At 40.3% G+C, this 21,610-nt stretch overlaps 1 protein-coding gene across 5 annotated transcripts in view; it reads left to right on the forward strand.

The window, feature by feature from the left end:
• CACNA1C (calcium voltage-gated channel subunit alpha1 C) overlaps window positions 1-21,610 on the forward strand; it is a 414,418-nt gene that overhangs the window by 253,585 nt on the left and 139,223 nt on the right. For all 5 annotated transcript variants that reach the window (XM_021535026.3, XM_021535027.3, XM_021535028.3 and 2 more), the window contains exon 8: window positions 17,234-17,337. In XM_021535026.3, coding sequence (XP_021390701.1) covers window positions 17,234-17,337 — 104 coding nt within the window. The remainder of the gene's footprint in view (window positions 1-17,233; window positions 17,338-21,610) is intronic.

The following is a 21,610-nucleotide window of genomic DNA, read 5'->3' on the forward strand; positions in this document are numbered from 1 at the left end:
TGGCTGGAAATCGGACAGTTCTGGAGATAAAAATTTTAGGTGATGATTTTCAGAGGTCATTCATTATGCTTAACAATGTAAGCTAATGAGCTAATATTTAAAAGTGCTGAGAATTCAAAGCTCAAGCAGACTGTCAAATTCTTAGCCGCTCTGCAATTCAGGGTAGATATCAAGGTTTGAATCTGGGGTCCTGCTGGGGTCAATAGCAAATTCTCATTAATTTCAAAAGGTCAGGATCTCACTTTGTATTTTGCAAAATCTTGATCATGCTGTTGAGATTACTCACATGCAGTCATAGTGCAACATGAGGACTTACAGATGCCTAATCAGGGCCTTGGTATCTGTTGAGATTAGTCTTTCAAGGACATACATGTGGATGCAGAGAGTTTTCTTTGCTCCCTTCTTAAACCTGAAAATGTGTGCCTGACCTAAAACTCAGCAGAACAACAGATAAAGCTCTGGGCTGAATTACTTGGCTGGAAGTGTTGAAACAATGGAGCAATTCCCTTGCTTTGAATTTTCTATGAGTGCTTCTCAATTATATCTTATTTTCTGGGAAAGACAAAAAAAAAAACCACCAAGAACAGCCCAACTTTTGACAGATTCCTAGATCTCTGCATTCCTCTCAGTGGGAATGGAGGGAGCTTAGCACGTTTCAGCATGTTGCTCTGAAAAATATAGTAGCCATTTAATGAAACCAATGTCTATCCTGTGCCCACAGTTTGCAAGGTTAAAGTTGCATGTTAGAAATTTGTGTGACCTTCCACAAGCCCTAGACTCCTATTTCACTTAATAGCTCTTCAAATTTTAACTTCAGTTTCCTGCTTCTTTCTTCATGCTTCCCAGTGCAGCCTTTCCTCCTGTGTAGGGAAGTCTGTCTCCTTTCTCATGGAGTATTATTTCCCAGCCTGTGATCCACATCCTCACAAAAAGATAATCAGAGACAGGAGAGCAATAAACTTTTATTCCCTGGAAGGACTTGACATCACTAAGATCAATACACTTTCCAATCTCCTCTCTATCTCTTAACAGATAAGACTTATGAATAGATTGGTTTCTTTTGAAATGGGAAAGAAAAATGGTAGGGAAAACAGATTGACATTGCTATCATATAAGGTAGGATAATTACTTTAAAAGAACCAAATTTTTAATGTGAAATAACTATATTGAACAGGATGAAAGTCAGTGCAAAACAGCCTTGTTGACTCTTCACTGAAGAATTTATCTCTGTTGAAGGGAGTGTTAAGTGTTTGTAGACTACAAACCCATCTCCTGTACTGTCTCAGTCTTACAAGTTTATTTTGCCCGAGCCAGGCGCCTTTGTGTCATGGACAGTCAGTCCACAGAACCACTGAGCAGACAGGCACCTCTTGTGATAGCTCACATTATAACTAGTCCTGTGCATTATAGAAGGATTTGAGGTTATTTTTCTCAAAACTCTCCTTAATGTAGGATCAGCCAGCATTAGCAGCTCGCTTGGTGCAAGCACCAAGGCCCATTTTTGAAGGCCCATCTGTCTTGGAAACTTCCAGCAGCAGATGAAAATCCAGATGTTGCAAATTGAATCATTTGGTATTTTGTAATCAGTCTCTGCTGCAGTCCATTATTTTGTATTGTCTTGTTGACTAAGGAGGAAAATTAATCTCTGAGCAGTTTATAACATAGTGTTTAAATATTTGTAGGCATTGTTTGTCTTCCCTTAATCTTTTTCTAATCTGAGGAGATTCAGTTCTTTCAACCTTCCCTAATGGAACTTCTTTTTAATTATTTTTAATCAGTTTGTTACTCTCCTTCAGGGGAAGCTTTGTTTCTGAGTTAAATACGATTTGGCCAGTGCCCTGTCTCTAAAAAGGTTTTCATCTTTGTGTGAAATGTGCTCTGCAGCTGGAGACCTGTGACACTGCATGCACATTGCAGTCTTAGTTTTACATGCCTGGTTTCTCCACTGCCCTGCATCTAAGCAATTGTACATATAAATGAAAACAAAGCACAGAGAAATTGCAAAACACAACTACATGTTGTCGTATTGGGCTGTTCATGTTGCTGGGTAGTGGAGAACCTGGTTCTGAGTTGTTCTGCTTGCCCCTTACAGCTTGAATTCTCGGACTGAGTAATTCTGCTTGATCTGCTTGAAGATTATTAATACCAAATAACCCTGAGCCTGCCATCAGTTTTGGAGTCTTGGCTCTGACCCATGTCATTTGGACAACACTTCAGAATACTTGGTGGAGTCTCTGAAAATAACATGCAGTGCCTCCAGGAACAATTTACCTCAAGGCTCTAAGTGTAAACTTAAGAGTGTGGTATTATTATAGATGGACTAAGGCAAAGCCTGGATGACATCCAGGGCACTAACCTGTCCCTGGAAGAGATGTCCAAACTGGCACATAGTAAGTTGATTCCCTCAGATTTAAAATATCCTTGTTAGTCTTCCCCAGTTTCTATGCAAGAAAATGAGTTTATAATAGTCTAAAATAGCACAGTAGAGCCACCACAGTGCAGTAAGAGACACAACTCAGGGAGATTGAATCAGTGCAAACCTTCAGGAGCATCACATCCCCAGGGACAGCAGAGAGAAACACATATAGATGAGGTGGGTTAAACAGGCTGTCCTGGAGCATCCCTCCACCTCTCACTCTTTGAGATCATTCTTTCAAGAGTCACTAAATCAGCTTGAAACACGGGCTTACAGTCACCCTTACAGTTCCCATCGTGAAATCAAAATGGAACAAATTGAACAGCAGATGTAATTTACTTTGCTGACAGCATTGACAGATTCTGTGAGCTTTTCTCATCCCCCTCCTCCAGCCTGTTGCAGCCAATGAGGAAGACATGAGAAATTCAGAGATATTGCCACAAAGTGGAAGACATTAGACGCAGCGCTGCAACCCCCAATTTTCACCAGCTGTGTTTTTCCTTCTAACCCTTTATTCTTGCAGCACTTAAGCTTGAATTAGTAAGGCTTTCCACAAAAGAGAATTATCTGATTCTAAGAATATATCTGTCTACATGTTTCCATGGTGTTTATTCCCCACCCACCTCCGCCCCTCCAAGAAAATGGTGGGCTTTTATTGTTGTGGGGTTGAGGTTTGTTTAATCATCCTTTTGGCAGGGGTTTGCATGAATATGAAAAATTTACAAAGAATAAGCATGCAACTGTGAGCAACCCGTCACTGTGATTGCAGAGGTTATTTCATCTCCATCTGCTGTAACAGTGGTGGGTAAGGGGAGAGGGGCCATAGTTCATTCAGAGCACTGAAGGGCCAGGGCATCAAAACACTGAAAAAGCAGTTTACACATTTAATTTGCATAAATGCTGACCTCAATCTGTTTTATTTTTCCTTGTTAACAACTGCTCATGCAACTGCAATAGTTGCTGTACCACTGACTTGAAAGTGAGTAACAGCAGTGAGTAACTCATTGGCACCTGCCACAAAAACCTGCTGCTGAACATTTGTTCAATACACTTGTGTGAAATGAAGTCGTCATGAGCCCTTCAGAACTCAACTTTGGACTTCTCAGCCCTTTTCCTCTATATAAAAAGAAATTATTAAAAATAAGATTTTTTGGGTTGGTTATGGGAGGTGTTAATAGTGACCCTCTGCCCAGTGCTCCTGTGTACGAAGGACCTTTTTAATAGCCCTGTCTTTCTGTTGCCCTTTCACTTTTCTTTCTTCTTTTGTTCTTCTTAGACTATCCTAATTGCTGCTGTCTAATCACCACAGAGACTGTTCTTGTCTTTTTAATCTTTTGTCCCAGAGCTATAAAATTGAGAGCTAAACTACTGGGACATTTCTACATGACTTAGGATTTTGAGTGCCTCTGTTTGAGGGTGACTTCTTGAGCCCTACCACCAGTTTTATCAAGAAATGATGACTGATGCCTTCTGAAAAATTTGTCATGAGATTTGTTAGCTGTGGACCCACATCTACTAGACAAATTCACAAATAACACACTGGTTCATTGTCTAGATCCTGAGAAAGAAAAAGACAAGAAAATAGGCCCAAGGTCAGGACACAAGTCATGGGTGTAGAACTATTTATTAAATTATTGTTTATTTTTAGTTTAACTTGTTTCAACATCTTGCTTTTAAGACAAAGGGCAATGCAATTAAATCTTCACCAGTCTTGCTGTGAATATCAAGTCCTTCCTGCCTGCAAAGAGAATTGGTCCATTAATATTGGCTTTATTCATTGGTGTCAGAGGGACTTGTGCCTGGGCAGGATTTGAGGGCTCAGTATGATGAGTGGTCATAAGGGTGTAGTTTATCTGCACTCATGGCCCACTCTAGAACTGTCTCCTTGTAACTCCAACCCTCTGAACTGCACCCAAATAGGATACATAAAAACAATATTGAGCACATCTTCCAAAATATACAGAGATCAGAAGTGTAAAATGAAGGGTTTAGAAGTTAATCAGAGGTACCAGTCTTCCTGCTGGGAAGGACTTGTGGGTTTTGGTGGGTGAGAGGCTGGCCATAACCCAGCAATGTGCACACAGCTGTGTCCTGGGCTGCATCCAAAGCAGGGGAGGGAGGGGATTCTGCCCCTCTGCTCAGCTCTGGTGAGACCCCACCTGAGTGTGCTGCATCATCCCTGGGGGCCCCAGCACAGGCAGAACTTGGAGCTGTTGGGGTGAGTGCAAAGGAGGGCCATGGAGATGATCAGAGGGCTGGAGGAGCTCTCCTATGAGGAAATTCTGTGATTCTGTGAAAGGCTGAGAGCTGAGGTTGTTCACTCTGGAAACAGAAGGAGAGCTCCAGGGAGACCTCCCAGTACCTAGAGGGGGCCTACAAGGGAGCTGGAGAGGCACTCTTTACAAGGCATATGGTGATGAAAGGGGACAGATTTAGATCAGATATAAGGAAGGAAATGTTTACAGTGAGGGTGGGGAAACTCTGGCACAGGTTGCCCAGAGAGGTGATGGATTCCCCACCCCTGGAAGCATTAAAGTCAGGTTGGACAGGGCTGTGAGCAACCTGATCTCCTGGAAGTTGTCTCTTTTCATTGCAGGGGGTTGGACTAGGTGGCCTTTAAGGGTCCTTTCGAACCCAAACTATTCTATGGATGTTCGTCACAGAGCATTGACTCTGTTGACTTTTAAAGCGTATCTACAATGAATCATTCAGGCTGTTGTGTTGATCTTGCCTATGTGGTGCTGTTTATAAGACTCATAAGAAAAGGAGAAGGGGTAGTCTTGTCTGTCAGCAATGCAGTTGCAGCTCGTTCAGGCTCTTTGATAGTAATTTCTCCAGCAAACCTCTAGAGCTTTTACAATATCTCTTGAGTGCCTATCAGGTTTATTATCTGTGTGCTAGGAGTTCTAGTTACTGTACATTTTATTTGAGAATTTTGTATGTGATTTCACAACTGGAAACTGGATTCTAAAATATAGAATTTTCCTAGGATTCCTAGATTGTGAACTGGATATTGAAGAACTTGGGATATACTGATCAAGTGCTAAAAATAATTGACAGTCTTGCCTTGCCTTTTTAAAGAGAGTAGTGATTATCTACACCTTACAGTGCTGTTTTTTATAATCTTTATTTTTAATAACTTAATTGACTATGGAAATCAATGAATAGTGTGTGCTTTTTTATTCCTGTGTATGCAGCAATCAGTAGTGCTCTGATGTAGGTGTGGAAGAATTTGCTATCAGTCTGCACTGAGATAAATAGAAGCATATATAAAACAGCAATACAGTTATACAAGCAGAAAATCCTTTCTGGATAATCAGCCATGCAAATGTAAACACAAAATAAACAGAGGAAGGGATATCCCAGAATTCTAAGATGAAATTAACTTTTTAGGTTTGGAAGCCCACCACCATAGCCCACTATATGCTTGAATTGAGCACTTTATTCTTTTGGAGTGAATTTCCAAAGACTTTAAAGGGCAAAAAAATTTTTGCATAACTGAGTAGCAGTAAGAGATGGAACTGCTGCAGTGGCTCTAATGAAAGAACTGTGGCTAAATAGCCTTTGGGCTCTTGGATGACTTTTTCAAAACCCAACCTTTTCCTTTTAAAGGGGAAAAAACAAAGTTGTGGGACACAATTTATGTGGGAATAAGGCAACTCACATAAAGCTCTGTGGCTTTTACCTCTGGAGCACTGAATTCAAATCCTGATTAAGTCATACGAGTCCAAACAATTTTTGGAGGTCACTCCATGGCATTTCTGTAAATTACAAATTCACTCAACAAGCACCCATATAATCAGTCACATGAGAGAAAGCAGAGCTTTCATGGCCCTTCTACCTTGGCAGAACATTGCAGGTGGATCGATGGCAGGAACCTCCTCTAAGCAGATCCACTCTTCAGGAGCCATGAAAAGCAGAGTGCTAAGCAGGCCAAAGTTATATCACTATTGATGTCAGCTGTTGAGTACAGAAGAGGTAGGGAAAATGATCTGTCAGTAATTGTCTTAGTTTGAAAAGACAGGAGTCTCTGAAGGAAGGCAAGAGCCTCCTGTGAAATGGAAAAGGTAAACCCCCTCCCTCCAAATTACCACAATTTCAAAATTAAAAGGCTTTCTGGCAAAGATATGGGAATGGGAATAACAGTTATTTACTAGGAAAAAACTAAATAAAATTTTTAAAAAAATGTAATTAGTACAAACAAAACTACTGATAGAGTCAGAAACCTGACACCCTGAGGAGTCAAGGCGTAGGTAATAGTCCAGTTAAATGGTGGCTGCTCCTCCTGGAGTGGCAGATGAAATGCTGCTGAAGCAGTGATCCTGTAGAAGGGTGTACTTTTCTCATAAGGTCTGGTGATGGAGTAGATGGGCCTGGTCTTCCTCTGGGGATCCAGCGGGGAAGAAGCTGCTCCTCTGGGAATCCAGCAGAGAAGAACCTACTCCTCTGGGAATCCAGCGAAAAAGTTGCCCTGATGTCCCAAAAAATGCTGATTTTATGCAGGTAGGGATGCTTGGCTCCTCCCTCTGGGTGGAGCATCTCACAATGGGATGATGTAACTTTACCAGTCACGTAGTGAGTCGTTCAATGGCCCATTAACAGAAGATATCTCCCCGGGGGGAGACATTGTTCTTGGAAGAGATAAGAAAACTGCCCAACCTCCAACAGATGGCAAATAGAATACATGCTTATCTTACAAGCCAGGACAGTCATCTGCATCAAAAAGCAGAATGGATCAAGAGCAAGGGCTTGGCATAGCAGACTGCAGGATGTGTTTGTGGAAAGTCCTGAAGACCTGTTCAGTCTGGGGCCCATGTCTTCAAGAGCCCTTCCTGGGTCTGTGTCTTTCTCCACTGGTCTGTGTGACCCAGACAGCTTCAGAGCAGACAGAGTGACCTGAGCCACCACTGAAAAAAACCAGCTAACTTCTAAGGGAAGAGTTTTAGGGGAATTTTTTACATCCTCAAAGTGCAGCCATTTCAGCATGCTTTAGAATGTGAGTTGCTTTATCACTTTGCAGTAATTGAATTTCAATATTTCACTTTTCGTTAACATGTTCCATGTTAAACTGAATTGAGATACATTCAATTTTTTTTTCTCTCTTTTACATATTAAGCCTGGAGAAAGTGAGTGAGGTGGCAAAGCAAGAGTTTTATTGGAGCTTAGAATTTTTCTTTGATGTAAGGATTTCTTGCTGTGTAACTGATGTTTTTAGTGGGATTTCAGAATCCCTGTATTGCCAAACATGCTGCAGAGATATGTAACACCCTCCAGTTTTCACAGAAAAACAGAGAAGTCCCTCAAGAAAGCACAAAATTGCAGGTGGGATGAGAGGATATATTAATGATTATTTTTGTTTCCCTTCCCCTAGCTGACTGGAGGAATTTCCCAGAGGTAGTTGTACTAACAAAATTTAATATGCTGAGATTTTGTCAGCAAATCCAGTCTTCAGCTAGCTGATTTGCCATGATGATGCATGTCCCTTTGGAGCACTACTAGTTGCTAATAAAAGTGCCACTTTGTGAAAATAAAGGACAGTAACACTGCTGGGATTTTTTTTAAATGAAGGGAAAGCCTAATGGTTTTTTTCCTCCATTTTGAGAAGTGTGGAGTTAAATGGCTTTTGCCATCTGTTGAAGTTCTACAGTAAACTTGGGTGAAGGCCATTTGAAACCACAGATTTAACTAGGACACTGCTAAACACATTCAGCATTTCCCCTCTAGTGCTGAACAGGGTGTTGATTCTAGGTTGGTGGTTGGGCTCAATCTTCAGAGGTCTTTTCCAGCCTTAATGGTTCTATGATTCCCTACCTCTCCAGCAAACACAAACTGCTGTGCTAGAAAAGTATGGGATCAGGAAGCATTTTCAACAGAACTAACCTGCAGTGAAAAACAGCTCAGCTGAACCATTGTGTACCACAGACATTTTGACCTGCTGGTATTTGAATGCAAGCTGTAATTCTCTTCCTTACCCTCAGGCAGAGACCTTGGGCTTTTTTATAATGGCTGAGTCTGGTAAAGAATATCAGACGGGAAAAAGCAATATGCACCCAAGCTGAAAACAGATGAAATATGAATGTGGAACTTTACTAACAAGTGAAATAATGTTGTGGAGTTCAGTGCTTATATACTGAGAGCTAAAAAACACAGTAGAAGGACTCAGAGACAACATAGAGTCCATATCAGTCATCTGGGAATAGACAGATGAACGTTTGGTCTTTTTCTATGTTTCTCTGACTTTATACAGTCTTTCCCAGCTGATAAAATGTACATATCCTTGAAAAGGGACCTGTATTTAATGAGTGATGAAAATGTGCTGCTATAAAAAATAAGCATGGCAAATTCTACTCATAGCAATGCACTTCCCTCAAACTGTATGCAACTAAAGCAAACATGGTTTGCTCCGTGTAACAGCAAAATGGCACTTCTGCGTAACTTTAGAGAAGCTCATATGGGCTATTTTACATGTTTTGCACTTTGCCATCAAGCAGTGACCTGGTTCTGAGGCAGAGCTGATCTCAGCTCCCACCTTGCTCTTGAGCAGGCAGCAAGGACCTGGTAGGACCCTTCTGTGTGACTCCTGCCTTTGCACAGTGTGCCCAGGAAGTTCAAGCCAGTCAAGGTATATCTCCTGCAGGAGTGTGTTCTCTCATGGCTCTGGAGATTGAGCCCCAGCCCTGCTTCCATTTGTCTTCTGTGCAGTGCTGGGGGGAAGCTCGGGCGCTCCTGGAGACTGCACCCTCCTGTCAGGGAGATCAAGCAGTGTAGTAATGAACTGTAGCTATATCAAAAGCTTTTAATTAATAAACCACAAATTATGCTTCATCTGGATTAGGGCAGGTGTACTTGGGTGAGGACGTTTATATCAGATTCAACATCTTTGAAGACCTTCAGTCTTTGTTAGGAGAGGTGAAGAAGCAACCTCTGCTTCTTCATTCCTCATTCTTAGATTCCTCATTCTCAGATCTGTCTGCCACCTTCCACTTCTCTCTTCTGGACTCAGCTTCCATTGCTGCAGTTTCTTTGATTCTTTCTCAAGGGTTCTCTGTTGCAAATTTAATCTTGATGTTTCTGTTGTCCTTATCAAGGCAGTCCTTTCTCAGTCAATGGCTCCATTTAGCTCCTGTAGAGAATTCTGTACAAATTGCCAATCTTTCTGCCTCAGAGTGAAATTTTAATTTGCTCTTTCCATCACTACAGAGTATACAGAATGACTGGGGAACGAAGCTACACATAGGACTCCTCTTATTTTTCCTACTATTTTTCCAACATATGCTGAATCTTGCTTACAGTATTCATTTTTATCCTGCAGTGGCTGTATAGCAGAATAACCTGTCTGGAGCATTCTCTGCCCTGGTTCATGATCCCTGTGCCCGTGTCTTCACCCAGCTCTGTCTTGCCTTTCTCATGAAGACAGTGAATAAAGTTATAGGTATTTATATGTATCTAGAGAATGCACATACAGAATTAGTAAAATTCCACAGTAGAGGTAACACAGTAAGTAAAGCCTTAAGAGCTTGGAGAAAACAACTTAGCTTAAAATTTCCGTTTTTCTTCAGTACTTCAAAATAAAAGAAATGTGATTGTCAAAACAGGACCAGCTTATCAAGTGGTGCTTGTTCCTTTGACTGTCGTCTGTTCAAACTGAAGCTGAGTTGAACTCTCTGGTGTCTCCTTTGCATCCATCTGATAGCACCAGCTATAAAATGTGAACCATTTAGGATCAGTTTTAAGGAGTGACTGTGGCTCAGTGTCCCTCTAAGATTATTAGGGTGTTGATGCTTAACAAGAAATTCTACCCAGACTAAGAACAAAGACATCTGGAGGTCTTTGCCTGTGTTTTAAGCCATTGCTCCTAAGCCAATAATTATTTTAGTTTTTACATTTTTGCTTATTACAAAGTTAGGACTTTTTGCAATTTCTTTACCCCCATCTCTCTCTTAAGTCAGCTCTGAGACCTTAATTTCCCACTCCTTTTCACCTGTCCTGAAGACTCAGAACATCTGAAAGACTATTCCAAGTCAAAAAGATGATAATACTTCTCACAATGCACTCGAATTTATAAATGCTTGAATGTTTTTTGTCATTTTTTAGTCACTATGGTCACTATGTACATTAAGCTTCAATTTTTTTCCTGAGGAATTTCTGAAGATTAACTCCTAGTCATACATTCCTCCCAGTCCTGTGCCCCAGCCTATTCAAGCAAAGCACTTGTGCATATCAACTCATTTCCACTGGTAAAAATAAAATTGACCATTGGCCTCAATGGAATTATTCATTTATGTGCCTTAAATTATGCACATACATGATTGCTGGATTAAAAACTAACCAAGCAAAGACAATGAATTAGATTTTAAATAATGGAGGATCTGCAGGGTGGAATCTGCATGCTTGGTGTAATAATGCACTAAATCCACTTTTTAGGATATAGTGCTGAGCAATAGGAAATATGATCCTTTCCTTGCTCCTTTTCTGAATGGTGAAGCCAGATGAAAGTATGTTGTGTCTATAGACTTACTTGAAGTGTATGTGAAGAGCAACCAGGAACTTATGAAGTAAAAGTATGCCTTTTTTTATGTCTTTATTGACATTACACACAGCAACCTCACACCATTCAGGCTCCAAACAAAACAGCCAATTCAGGAGATGCAGCATTTCAGTGCTAAAGAAACAATCTCATAGTTTGCCCCACAGGTTGGAAAAAGTGCTTACTGAGTCTATCATACAGAGAAAGTCAATTTTAGTACTGTGTCCCTTTAATTCTCTGCCACCTCATTGATATATTTCTGGGGCTTCTTTTAAGCATTTACAGATTTGTAAAATTAGAAATTGTGAATAATAATAAGCAATTTCCTTGTTGAAAGCAGCAAGGTTTACAATTCATTAAAAATTGCATAGTAAATATAATTATCACAATTATTACATTAAAAATCTCCATTATAACATAATAAGTGTACAGTTAAGAAATCAGATAAAAACATAATGTACAGGATTAATTACCAGAGCCAACACGAAATTTCTGCGCATTTAGGGGTTGATTTATTTGTGTCACAGTCTCAATAGTCACAATCCTATTACCCACCTACAAGTTAAGAGCATGACCAAATGAGACAATTCCTAGATGTCTCAGATCTCTAAGCAGAAGCTGAGAGAAAGACAGGAGTCAAACCTCCTCTTCACACATCATCTGATAACTCCCAAGAGCTTTCAAAGTAAAACTCAAAATACTGCAGAGCCAAGGGTTCTTAAGCCCGAATCTGGTCTGCAGTTGAGAAGATACCCAGAGGATATTTTTCTGTTGAGCAAAATATATTTTTTTTTAGTTTGTAGAGCAGCCTCAAAAATCCTGCTGCCACCAGTTATGGTTGTTAGTTAGATGTTGTTAGGAACTGCCAGCAATGTAATTTTTCTCATTTGGATTGAATATTTTGTTCTTCATCTGTTTCTGCTGATGCAATATATCTAGCATGAGGAAAGGGAGATCTTTCAAAGTTTTGCTTCTTCACCGGACAGATTTATACAAATGCTTTATAGGAAATTCACCCTTCCTTAATTATTTCTGAAGGATCACCTGGATTTATGACATCTTTTTTTGATCCCTGACTGTATGAGTGCAAATTTCAAAAGTAGTAAAGTTTCAGAAACAAAGAAAAGATTGAATGATGATGAAGTCAATGTGAAGATACAAAGGAAGCCAAAGAAAATAGTGTAAGAGTAGGAGTACTCTACTTCTGAGGTCACATAACCCTAGTTTGAGATGTAGGGTTTACCTCCTGTCTATGATATGAATACTTTTTTTCTTTAATATTGTCAACTCAGCTATAGCTGTGAAGAGTAAAGCACCATCCTTTGTGTATTATATAAATATATAATATATTATATGTAATTATTACATTATAATTATATATAATTATTACTAGCAGAGTTTACAGTTTTAGTTCCATTATGTTATATGTGAATGAAATGCATTCACTCACATATTCATGGGAAGATAAGGAAAGACGAGGTGGAAAAGGAAAATTTGTGTTTGAAGCAAAACCTCTTTGATCAATGATAAATATCCCAATCTCTCATCAATACCTGCATGGCCCTCTATGCATCCCCTGAGCTCTTTCTGCCAGTAGCCTACCATGAGATCTTTGATCTGAGCTGAGGGAATGACTTGTACCCATCCCAAAAGTTAGGAAGGTGCTTAAGGAGTGTTCCTGAAAAAGATTGTTTTCAAAATAAAGGCTTCAAGCTGAAGGACAGATTTAATGACAGTTATGTGCTATCTCTTATTTTTGCTGCCTCCTGCTCCCAATACTCTGCAATTTTAGATTGTCACAAGAAAGACTTGGTTTCAGTTAGAGATCGTCCTACTGGAAATAGCTATTAGTTTTGGCTAGGTTGTTTTCTGAGGCAGTAAATTCTACAGATAGGTTATACACTTCCTTATAGAATACTACACTTCATTATAGAATACTTTAGTACTAGCATTTTAAAATGTGTTATCACACCATTCTATAGTCATTAGAAATCAATTAGCAATTTATTTGATGAACAGAAGCCTAACAGAGGTGCCCTAATTTACATTAAGCTGCAGGTCTCCAGCACTGTGCACTGAACAAGGCAGATTTCATTTTTTATTCAGCTTGCTGCTTTCCATTGCTGCTTTCCATTGCTGCTTTCCATTGATGGATTTCCTGCTGCTCTTTTCTGATGGATTAAACATTTCCTGTGACCCTCTGTTGTTTTTGAAAGACATTCACCCCAAAGTGTCAGGGTGTGAGTGTGAATTATAAAGTCAGCAGAATTTAGTGAATTGTGCCTGCCTCCCCATTAAGTGACTGAAATCCTGTGCTTGGTGATACTCAACCACTAAGGTAATGGGTTATATGTCTCTAACATTGTCTTGGAACTATGGTGCCTGTGGTCTCAAGGAATAAGACACGTGCAAATATACCAGACTCTTATCCCTGGGAAAGAAAAAACATGCCCAAACAACTAATGCATGAATGTCTCCTGAGGCCTTGCCAGTGTGATTTAACCTGTGTCTTCTGAAGAACCAGAAGGCAAAGGCACAAAGGTTTATTAAGAACAGTTTTTATTCCTTGACTCCTACTGAAACTGCTGATAGTAACTGAGATCAGCCGAATACAGAATTAAAAACCCTGGTGTTATTTCTATGTGATTACCTGTACCATTGAGAGAAAAGCCTTTGCTGAAATGCTATAGGCATGGTAGTGGTTAAGTGTGCTTGGCAAAGATGGAGCTCTTCCAACAGACCTCGTCCATGCTGAAATTACCTCCTTTTGTCACTAACTGAGTGGTTTCTTTGACAGTACCCAGTGAGGCAGGATAGTTTCCCACTTTGCAGATCGGAAAGCTGAGGCATAATGAGCCAAATGATGTCCCCACAGTACCAGAGAGAGTATGTAGGAAACAATAATGAGAAGGAATCCTTATCTCCAAAATCTGTGAGAGATGATGCATGAATGCTATGAAATGTGCCAGCTTCCTCACTGTTGGGAGTAGTGACATGTAAGTGTTGAGATGTGAGCTGTGATAGGTCGGGCAGTTTGACTCAGAAAGCAGAATTATTTCCATAAATGACAATCTGCAGATTCCCACTGATTCTGAGCTTCCAGCTGACGTAACTACTGTTCCACACGTGCTTAAGTTGGCATCAGGTTGCAATCACCTGGACTGAAAGTTATAATTTGGACCTACACTGGTTGATGTTATAGTCTTTGTTTAGAACTGTGGATTTAGAAGATGATCTACCTTTTCTGTTGGGATTCCTAGGGTTAGTAGTAAGCACTCAGAGAAAAGTGTTGCACACATGCACTACAAAGCTGAGCTGTGTACCAGGAGTTGTTCATCCTGGAGAGGTAACCTATAACTATTCCTGTTCACTGGTGGCAACAGTACAAAATATATTTTGCAGACTTCATTTTCTGCACTCAGGAAGGTGCAAAAGGCAACACTCCTGCCCTTGCTGTTACTGTTTTGAGTCAGTCTATTCCTATTTTTATCCCCCAGCTTTCACCAAACAACCTATTTCTCCGAATTTCTCCTGCAGCTGTTTTCCAGGAGCAAGCAGTAAGCTCACAGTGCACTGTTTCCTTATTGCAGGGAGGTTTTTACGTAATTTCATGAACGCTTAACATTATATGATCATACAACATACATTCCTGTCACCTATGGGTCAGTCCCACAGGAATAATCTCACCTCATAATAACGGAATAATCTCACCTGCTACTACAAAAAAAAAAAACAAAAAAGACATGAGAGCACCAAACATAGGCAAGTCCAGCAACAGAGACAGACTCAGACATCTGCCAAATACTGACAGTTTCTGCTTGAGGAGCTCTTGCTGTCTCTGTTCCTCAGCTTCTCTGTTATGTATATAAATGTGCAATAAAAAGGAGGTGAAAAGCTGATCTCTGAAATTTTCAGCCTGAGAAGTCCCAAGTGCTCTGCTGTACCAGAATGCAGGTCTGCTTTACAGGACTAATTTGTGCTGATGCTAGCTGGTACAATTGTTACGCAACTGTGCAGGCATTGGGAATAACAGAGTACACTATATTATAGTTAGATACTTTAGCAGGACATGGTGGAAGCTTCTTGCCATCTAGAAATTTCTTCATGGCAGGGAAGGTTTGTCCTTCTCCTGACATGCATCTGACCTCTGTACCTGGCACCCTGGCATTTGCTCTTTACAATTCTCTGTACCACAGCTTTGAGAAGTTCTACTTTTCCAGCTGACTTTCCCAGCTAACAAAACATCCCAAACTGATGATAGATAAATACCGTGCAGCTCAGGCTTTTTATCATCATCTATCATAATTAGAGGGATGTCAATTCATCATTGTGCCCACAGTGGTAAATTCTTATGGTAGTTTTTCAAAGTCATCCATGCTCATTTTTTTGTGCAGATTGCTTGAAATAGATATTGGTGTTCTTTGTAAGAGATAGAGGGTGTTAAATCTCATTTCTTTACTTACTTCTAACTTGGGTGTTTACATTTTGCCTTCCTGGTTTCCCAGCTGGGATCTCAGGTGAATTTTTGCTTCCATCTTTTTACTTGAGGATGCTTTGTTCTCATTAAAACCCTGATGTGCAGTAGACACTAGGGATGCTACTTTTTGGTCACGTGAGATGAAATGTGGCTTGCAAGCATATAGAGTAATTAGTATGATTTATAAACTAACTGAAAAATTCTGCAAAACTATAAAAAGGGAAGAAGTTTACTATGCTTAGGGAATGTTAGCAACTCACATACTCTTCTGCCCACCAAATGTTTTTATCCTTATGAGGAAGAAGCTGATGAACTGTTTTCACAGAGGCAGATTTTGAGCTTATTTTTAATGAGTCTACTTCAGTCACAGCTGAAGGAACCCGGGGATGGAGTTCTGGATCAGTCCATTGACTGTTGGCTATTGCCAGACAAGAACTTTAGTGACATTGCTTTGGAAGAAAAATAGATAATGGGCTTCCATCCACAACAAACTGATTATATTAGTGTTACTCTCCTGTGTTGTCTTATTGAAGGTCTGAAATTCCTTTCCTGAGTTGTTATGAATCTTGAGTGAAATTACCTCCCCTGAAGTGTGTCTCATTGCCCATGTATGGAAGGATATTTCTTCTGAGATTCCAGCAAATGTTTAGGTGGCAAAGGAAAGAGCATTTTCCTGGAAAGAGAAGAAAAAAAATTCAAAAAAGTGGGAAACAAAGAAAGGTATATTTCTTATGCCTTTAGGTACTTTAAAATCTGCAATTTTTGTTCATAAATAAATTTAGTGCTCCTGAAAATGTTAACCACCATATGTTTCTTTAATGATACTATTTCTAGATCCAAAGATAATTGTTTATGAAGAGTGAAGAAGAGACTCTGGTATTTTTCATACCAGTAGGAAAGTGAGATTCTATTAAGGTATCCAGCAACTTTCCAAAATTTTGAACTTTGAAGGAGACTTCCAGATAAAATAGCATTTATGTACTAGATGCTTTTAGAATATTTACAAGATCTTATTGTGGGCTAGAACTGGACTTCATATAATACAGATTCTGGTGCTAAGATAAGTCTCCCTGCTTCATGTGCAGATGCTTGAAGTAGTGTGAAATCCATGTCCATTCAGTTTACACTCGCAGATTCCCTTAGTATTCCATTATGTAGGAATTGTGTTTTGATAAGTGAATCATCCTTCAGGTCAAGAGAACGAAGTTTGTGAGGAAGATTTAGAAAACACTTGACCAGAACATGGTGGGCCTTGAAAAGACCTTCCTTGAAAGAACAAAGCTACTGCCCTCACTGTGGTAAACGGTGAAGATTCCCAGAGCACTGCCAGGGACAGATCAGTATTTGCCCAGTTCCCACCAGCTCCTCTCTGAGGTACCTGTGCTACATATAGGAAGTAAATGTGGTCTGACAGTACACTGTGGAAATGCCTACCAAAAACTAGAAGTATTTTCCCTGGCAGCAGAGGGTCATATATGTGAGCAGCCAAGTTTAGAATTCATGGGGGTGGACTCTTTGTGGTGTTTTAAGTAAATTCCAAAAAGTCCACAGTTTTGAGCATCCAAGGAATTGCCAGTGGGGCACATTGTTATATCTTAGGCTGTATTAGTCACTGACTAATAATAGGTCAATGAGGAAATAGAGGAAAAGAAAAATCAAAGGAGTAGTCACATCAGAAAGAACACACAGAAACACTTGGTATGATTATGTGTAAACCAACCACAGGCTCTGTTTACAAACCTTTCCATCTGCTCCTTTGCCTAATCATTTCTGCTTTCCCTCTCTGTCTTCTAACTTTCCTTCGTCTTTCCAGATGCAGGACGCTATGGGCTATGAGTTACCATGGGTGTATTTTGTCAGTCTGGTCATCTTTGGATCCTTTTTCGTTCTAAATCTGGTTCTTGGTGTGTTGAGCGGGTAAGCTGACAGTTTTGGTGTCCTTTTTCCAATGCTACAGGGCAAGACTCCATAATAAGGGTTCTTCCCTGTCACCAGGATACTTTCAGAGGGATTAAAAATCTGAATCCAAGGAAGATTCTCATCAGCTCTGAAATACTTTGACAAAATGTTCAAATATTGAAAATAACAATACAGGTAACAAAAGCGGTGTTATTCCCTGACAGAGAAATTCAACCTCAGGGCATTCAAAATTATTTATGTCAACCTGTCATAAATTTCCAGAAAACTGGCTATTGAAGAACCTTACTGCTGGTGACTTGGGATCTCTTTGGCTGGAGCCTTGCAGTGCTCAGAATCTGAGCTTGTCTCACTAATTATCATTCCACTCTTCCAGGTCAATGATGCCATAGGAAGGGACTGGCCCTGGATCTATTTTGTTACACTAATCATCATAGGGTCATTTTTTGTACTTAACTTGGTTCTCGGTGTACTTAGCGGGTAAGCAGTACCAGGAAAATGTTTTATTATTGTTTATTTTTTAAAATTTGCATTTCTATTCCTACTCTGGTTACCAAAACAACGGTCAGTGGTGGGTTGATCTCAGGAACCTTAAGAGAAGGCCTAGGTTATTGCTGTGCCAATAGCAAAATACAGCATTCCTAGTATCACAGAAGCAGCCTTTTGACTAAATCAAAGGAATATAAGAATTTTTTTTGTCTGTAACACATTCCTCTACCTGTACACTGTGGGAAGAGGACAGTGCTGTGCTCTCCTGTGGGCAAAGCAAACCACACAGCATAGAAGGGAATTATAGTAGAATTTCTGGAAGAGTCAGTAGGACTGAAGGAGGAATGAAAGCATGAGACAAATCCCTTTTCATCTGTAGGATGAGATTCCTGCCAAATTATGTCTTCTCACAGGAGAAATTTTCACATTGTTTAGAATATCTAAAGCACAGCCTAGCAGGAGACTATTTTCCCTGGAGAGAGTCTTGGGCACGTTTCTTCTTCAGTAAGCCCATATTCTCTATTGTGCAGATTGCAAACTTGGCATGATGCAGGGAGAAAAGATCACTTCCCTATGACCTTTTCCAAGGATGAACAGAGAAGGAGGAGAAGTCCATTTAGTGTTTAAGCATTTTTAAGACATCCAGACATTGAGCTGTATTTCAGTCCTGCAGTACAACCCTTGCTGCTAAGCATCATTTTAGTAGCTTTGATTAAAAACAATGGGTATTGTCCCCAGTAGTTAAAAACTTAACTGCCCCTGGGGAAATACATAATTTAAGGAATCAAGCCAGCAAACATTCCATTCAAGATTTAAAAAAAAAAGAAATTCTGGGATTAGGCTTCTAGTTCCATATTTGGGCATGACTGGGGGTTACAGACATTCTGTGTACATGGATAAATATGGTATGAGGACTTTTATGCATCCTCTTTTTGTTTCTACCATCCTGCCTCCTTTGATGAGATCTAAATTAGTTTGATTAGAGCCTGTACCTGTTGGAGGAGTAGGCAGCCCTGAAGTCCCTTGTCTTTTGATCAAAAGAGAGGGAAAATGATCTCTGAGCAGGAGAGAGGACTTGGTGCTTCATAGAAATTATGTCCTCGGTACTTGGGCCAACAAGATAGGAAGGGCAGCAGTGGGATTGGGGAAAAAGATCCACCTTTGGCCATCTGGCAAAGAGACAGGGAATAGAAAGTCTGCAGGAGGTATTATTTCCATCCTCATGACTCCATTGAAGGAGACTAGCCACTGTGACAGCTGCTGCAAGAAGAAGGGTTTTCAGGCTGTCATGGAAGTGTGGAGAAAGTCCTAGAAATGAAGTGTTGGGCAATAGTCTGTGTTTGCATATCTGGAGAGTGATGCTCTGGTATAGTTTTGAAACACACACTCCTCATTCCTCCAGGTGGATACTCTGCCCAGCAGGTAAGGATGTCAGCACTAGTGGGGGATGATGATCAGCTGACAGGGAAAGGGATCTGTTCTGTCAGAGGTGTGCTCAAGGACCATACAGAAATGTTGTTAAAGATTATATGGTGTCTGATTGGATAAAAATGCCTGTGAGCCCAGCCATGGGGAATACATAGCATTGAAGCACTGCTGATTCAATTTACCTGCACTTGGATTTGTACCTGTGCATAATTAATAATTTAATTTCCTCTCTCTTGCATTTTCAACTCAAGAAAGTGTTTTGAGGCCTAAATCTTCCATCTTCTGCCATACTGCAGCTAAACTACCACAGTTAGTGGTAGGAGTTGGAAACAGTCTGTAGAGGGAACTGAAATCAAAGATGAAGTTCACCTTGTTTAAGCTGTGAGTCACTCTTTCTGGCTGTCTTCACAGTGTTATGACAGCTGCACTGTTTCTGCAAAAATGTCCCCAAGTGGAGAAAAGTAAAAAGAAACCTAAGAATTTGCATCCATGAAAAAACACAGAAATTATGGGAGAAATGTTCCAAATTTTCTTTAGTCTGTATAAGCAGTTCTTAAACAATTAACTTTCTAAAGCAGTTCTAAATTCTGCTGAGTTACAAACTGTCTTCACTTTGCAGATTTAGCTTTTTTTCTTGGATACTTCTATTGCTGTTAGTTTGATCTATGCTAATGATCCACCTGTCTGTTCTAGATACAAACCAGCATTCCTGGTTATCTCTGAATATCCATTCTGGGCATCACTGATTTTTTTCCCATTTATCTATTTCAGGAGCTTCAGCAGGCATGTTATGTAGGTTGACTTCACAAATGACAGATTAGCTTGGGAGGGGGGGGTTTAATCACTTCTAAATACATAAGTGTAATTAATTGTACTCACAAAGACACCTTGATTGCACCTGCAAAATGAAATGCTGAATTCTGCTCTGCTGAAAAAGCTCTTTTAGAATCTGTTTTTTCCTCAGGTATGTCATCCATTCATGGTCCTGGAGAATTTACTAATCACATACTAGCCTAAATAGTATGTCAGAGTATTTATATGTGGAGCTGTAATCTCTTCCTGACTTGACTGAACACAATATAAAATTAATGTACTCCAAAGGAATATCCAGTCAGCAGATCTCACAGCAGACCTCCCCAAGCCCAGGCAAAGCAATTCCACACCATTGCTCAGAGCACTGATAAGAAGCCTCTTGAGATCAGAGATGTTCACTGTGTTATCTGTTTCAGTTAATTAATGAGAGAAAAAAAAAGGCAGAGGGGGTTCAACCTTCAGACAAGTACACCAAAGAAAATAGGGTCCCATTTCCTATATATTTTGATCCAAATCCCAGAACACAGGCCAAACAAGCAGTTGCCTAAGGCAAATGGAGGGCAGGAGAACAGAGGTTTCTTGAGAGGATCCTGCAAAATACAGTTGGAAGCTTTTGACACTTTTTCTGCCAAGAAAAAGGTCAGGGTGAACAGGAGACTGGCTATGATTGTAGCTCCTCCTTGAGCAGTTTTTGTGACTTTCCAGGTATTTTTCCTAATCTTCTGTCCCCTCTTCCAACTTTTCCCATTCCTTGGTGAACTTCTCAGGGTGGATGAGATTTGGAGCCTTGTGCTCCACTTTGAACAGTAAGCGAGAGTTTTGAACTCTGAGTTTGAATTCTGATGTTTTGCTCACTTTCCATCTCGCCTCTAAATGTGAGAAATCATACCAACAAGAATAACCTAAATTCCACCATTGGAAAGAGAAATTTTCTTCTGAAACAGCACATGATGAAGAGCTGGGTGTTTATGATCTTGACCCACTCTTACCTCACAAAGAGAAAACATCTCTCCAGAATACTCTGCTCTCTGGTATTGCCATTGCCAGACATTTCTATAATTTTCTGGGAGAAGTAAACCAAAGTGAAACAAACTGAATTGTGGTAAAAACAGTCAGATTCTCCCACTCTTATACTGATGTTTTGAGTTCACTGAAAAGAGACAGATTGCTTGCTAGTTCTGTAAGCCTTTGTTGAACTTACCCTGCCGTGATTGTGCAGACTTTTTTGAGAAGACAACCTCTAGACTGAACATGGCACTTCCATCAAAAGCTTCTCTGGTCCTTGGCCTGCCTGCTGGAACTGCAAACAGTGACCATGTACTGGCAGCTGTGCTGGAGGCAGCAGCAATGTGTGCACCTGCCTGCAATACACCCTGGGCCGAGGCCACCAGCTCCCTTCCCAAGGGATGGAAAATGGCCACTGACAGGAAATCTTGATTGTGAACTGCATTTGCCCGAGTACAGGCTGCCATTCCACGTGGGAGGTGGTTTGAATTGCAGTAGCAATTTCCTGAGCCACCTGTTCTCAATGGTTTCATGTTAG

The sequence above is a fragment of the Lonchura striata genome, chromosome 5 (genome assembly GCF_046129695.1).
Source record: "Lonchura striata isolate bLonStr1 chromosome 5, bLonStr1.mat, whole genome shotgun sequence".
Classification (NCBI taxonomy): Eukaryota; Metazoa; Chordata; class Aves; order Passeriformes; family Estrildidae; genus Lonchura; species Lonchura striata.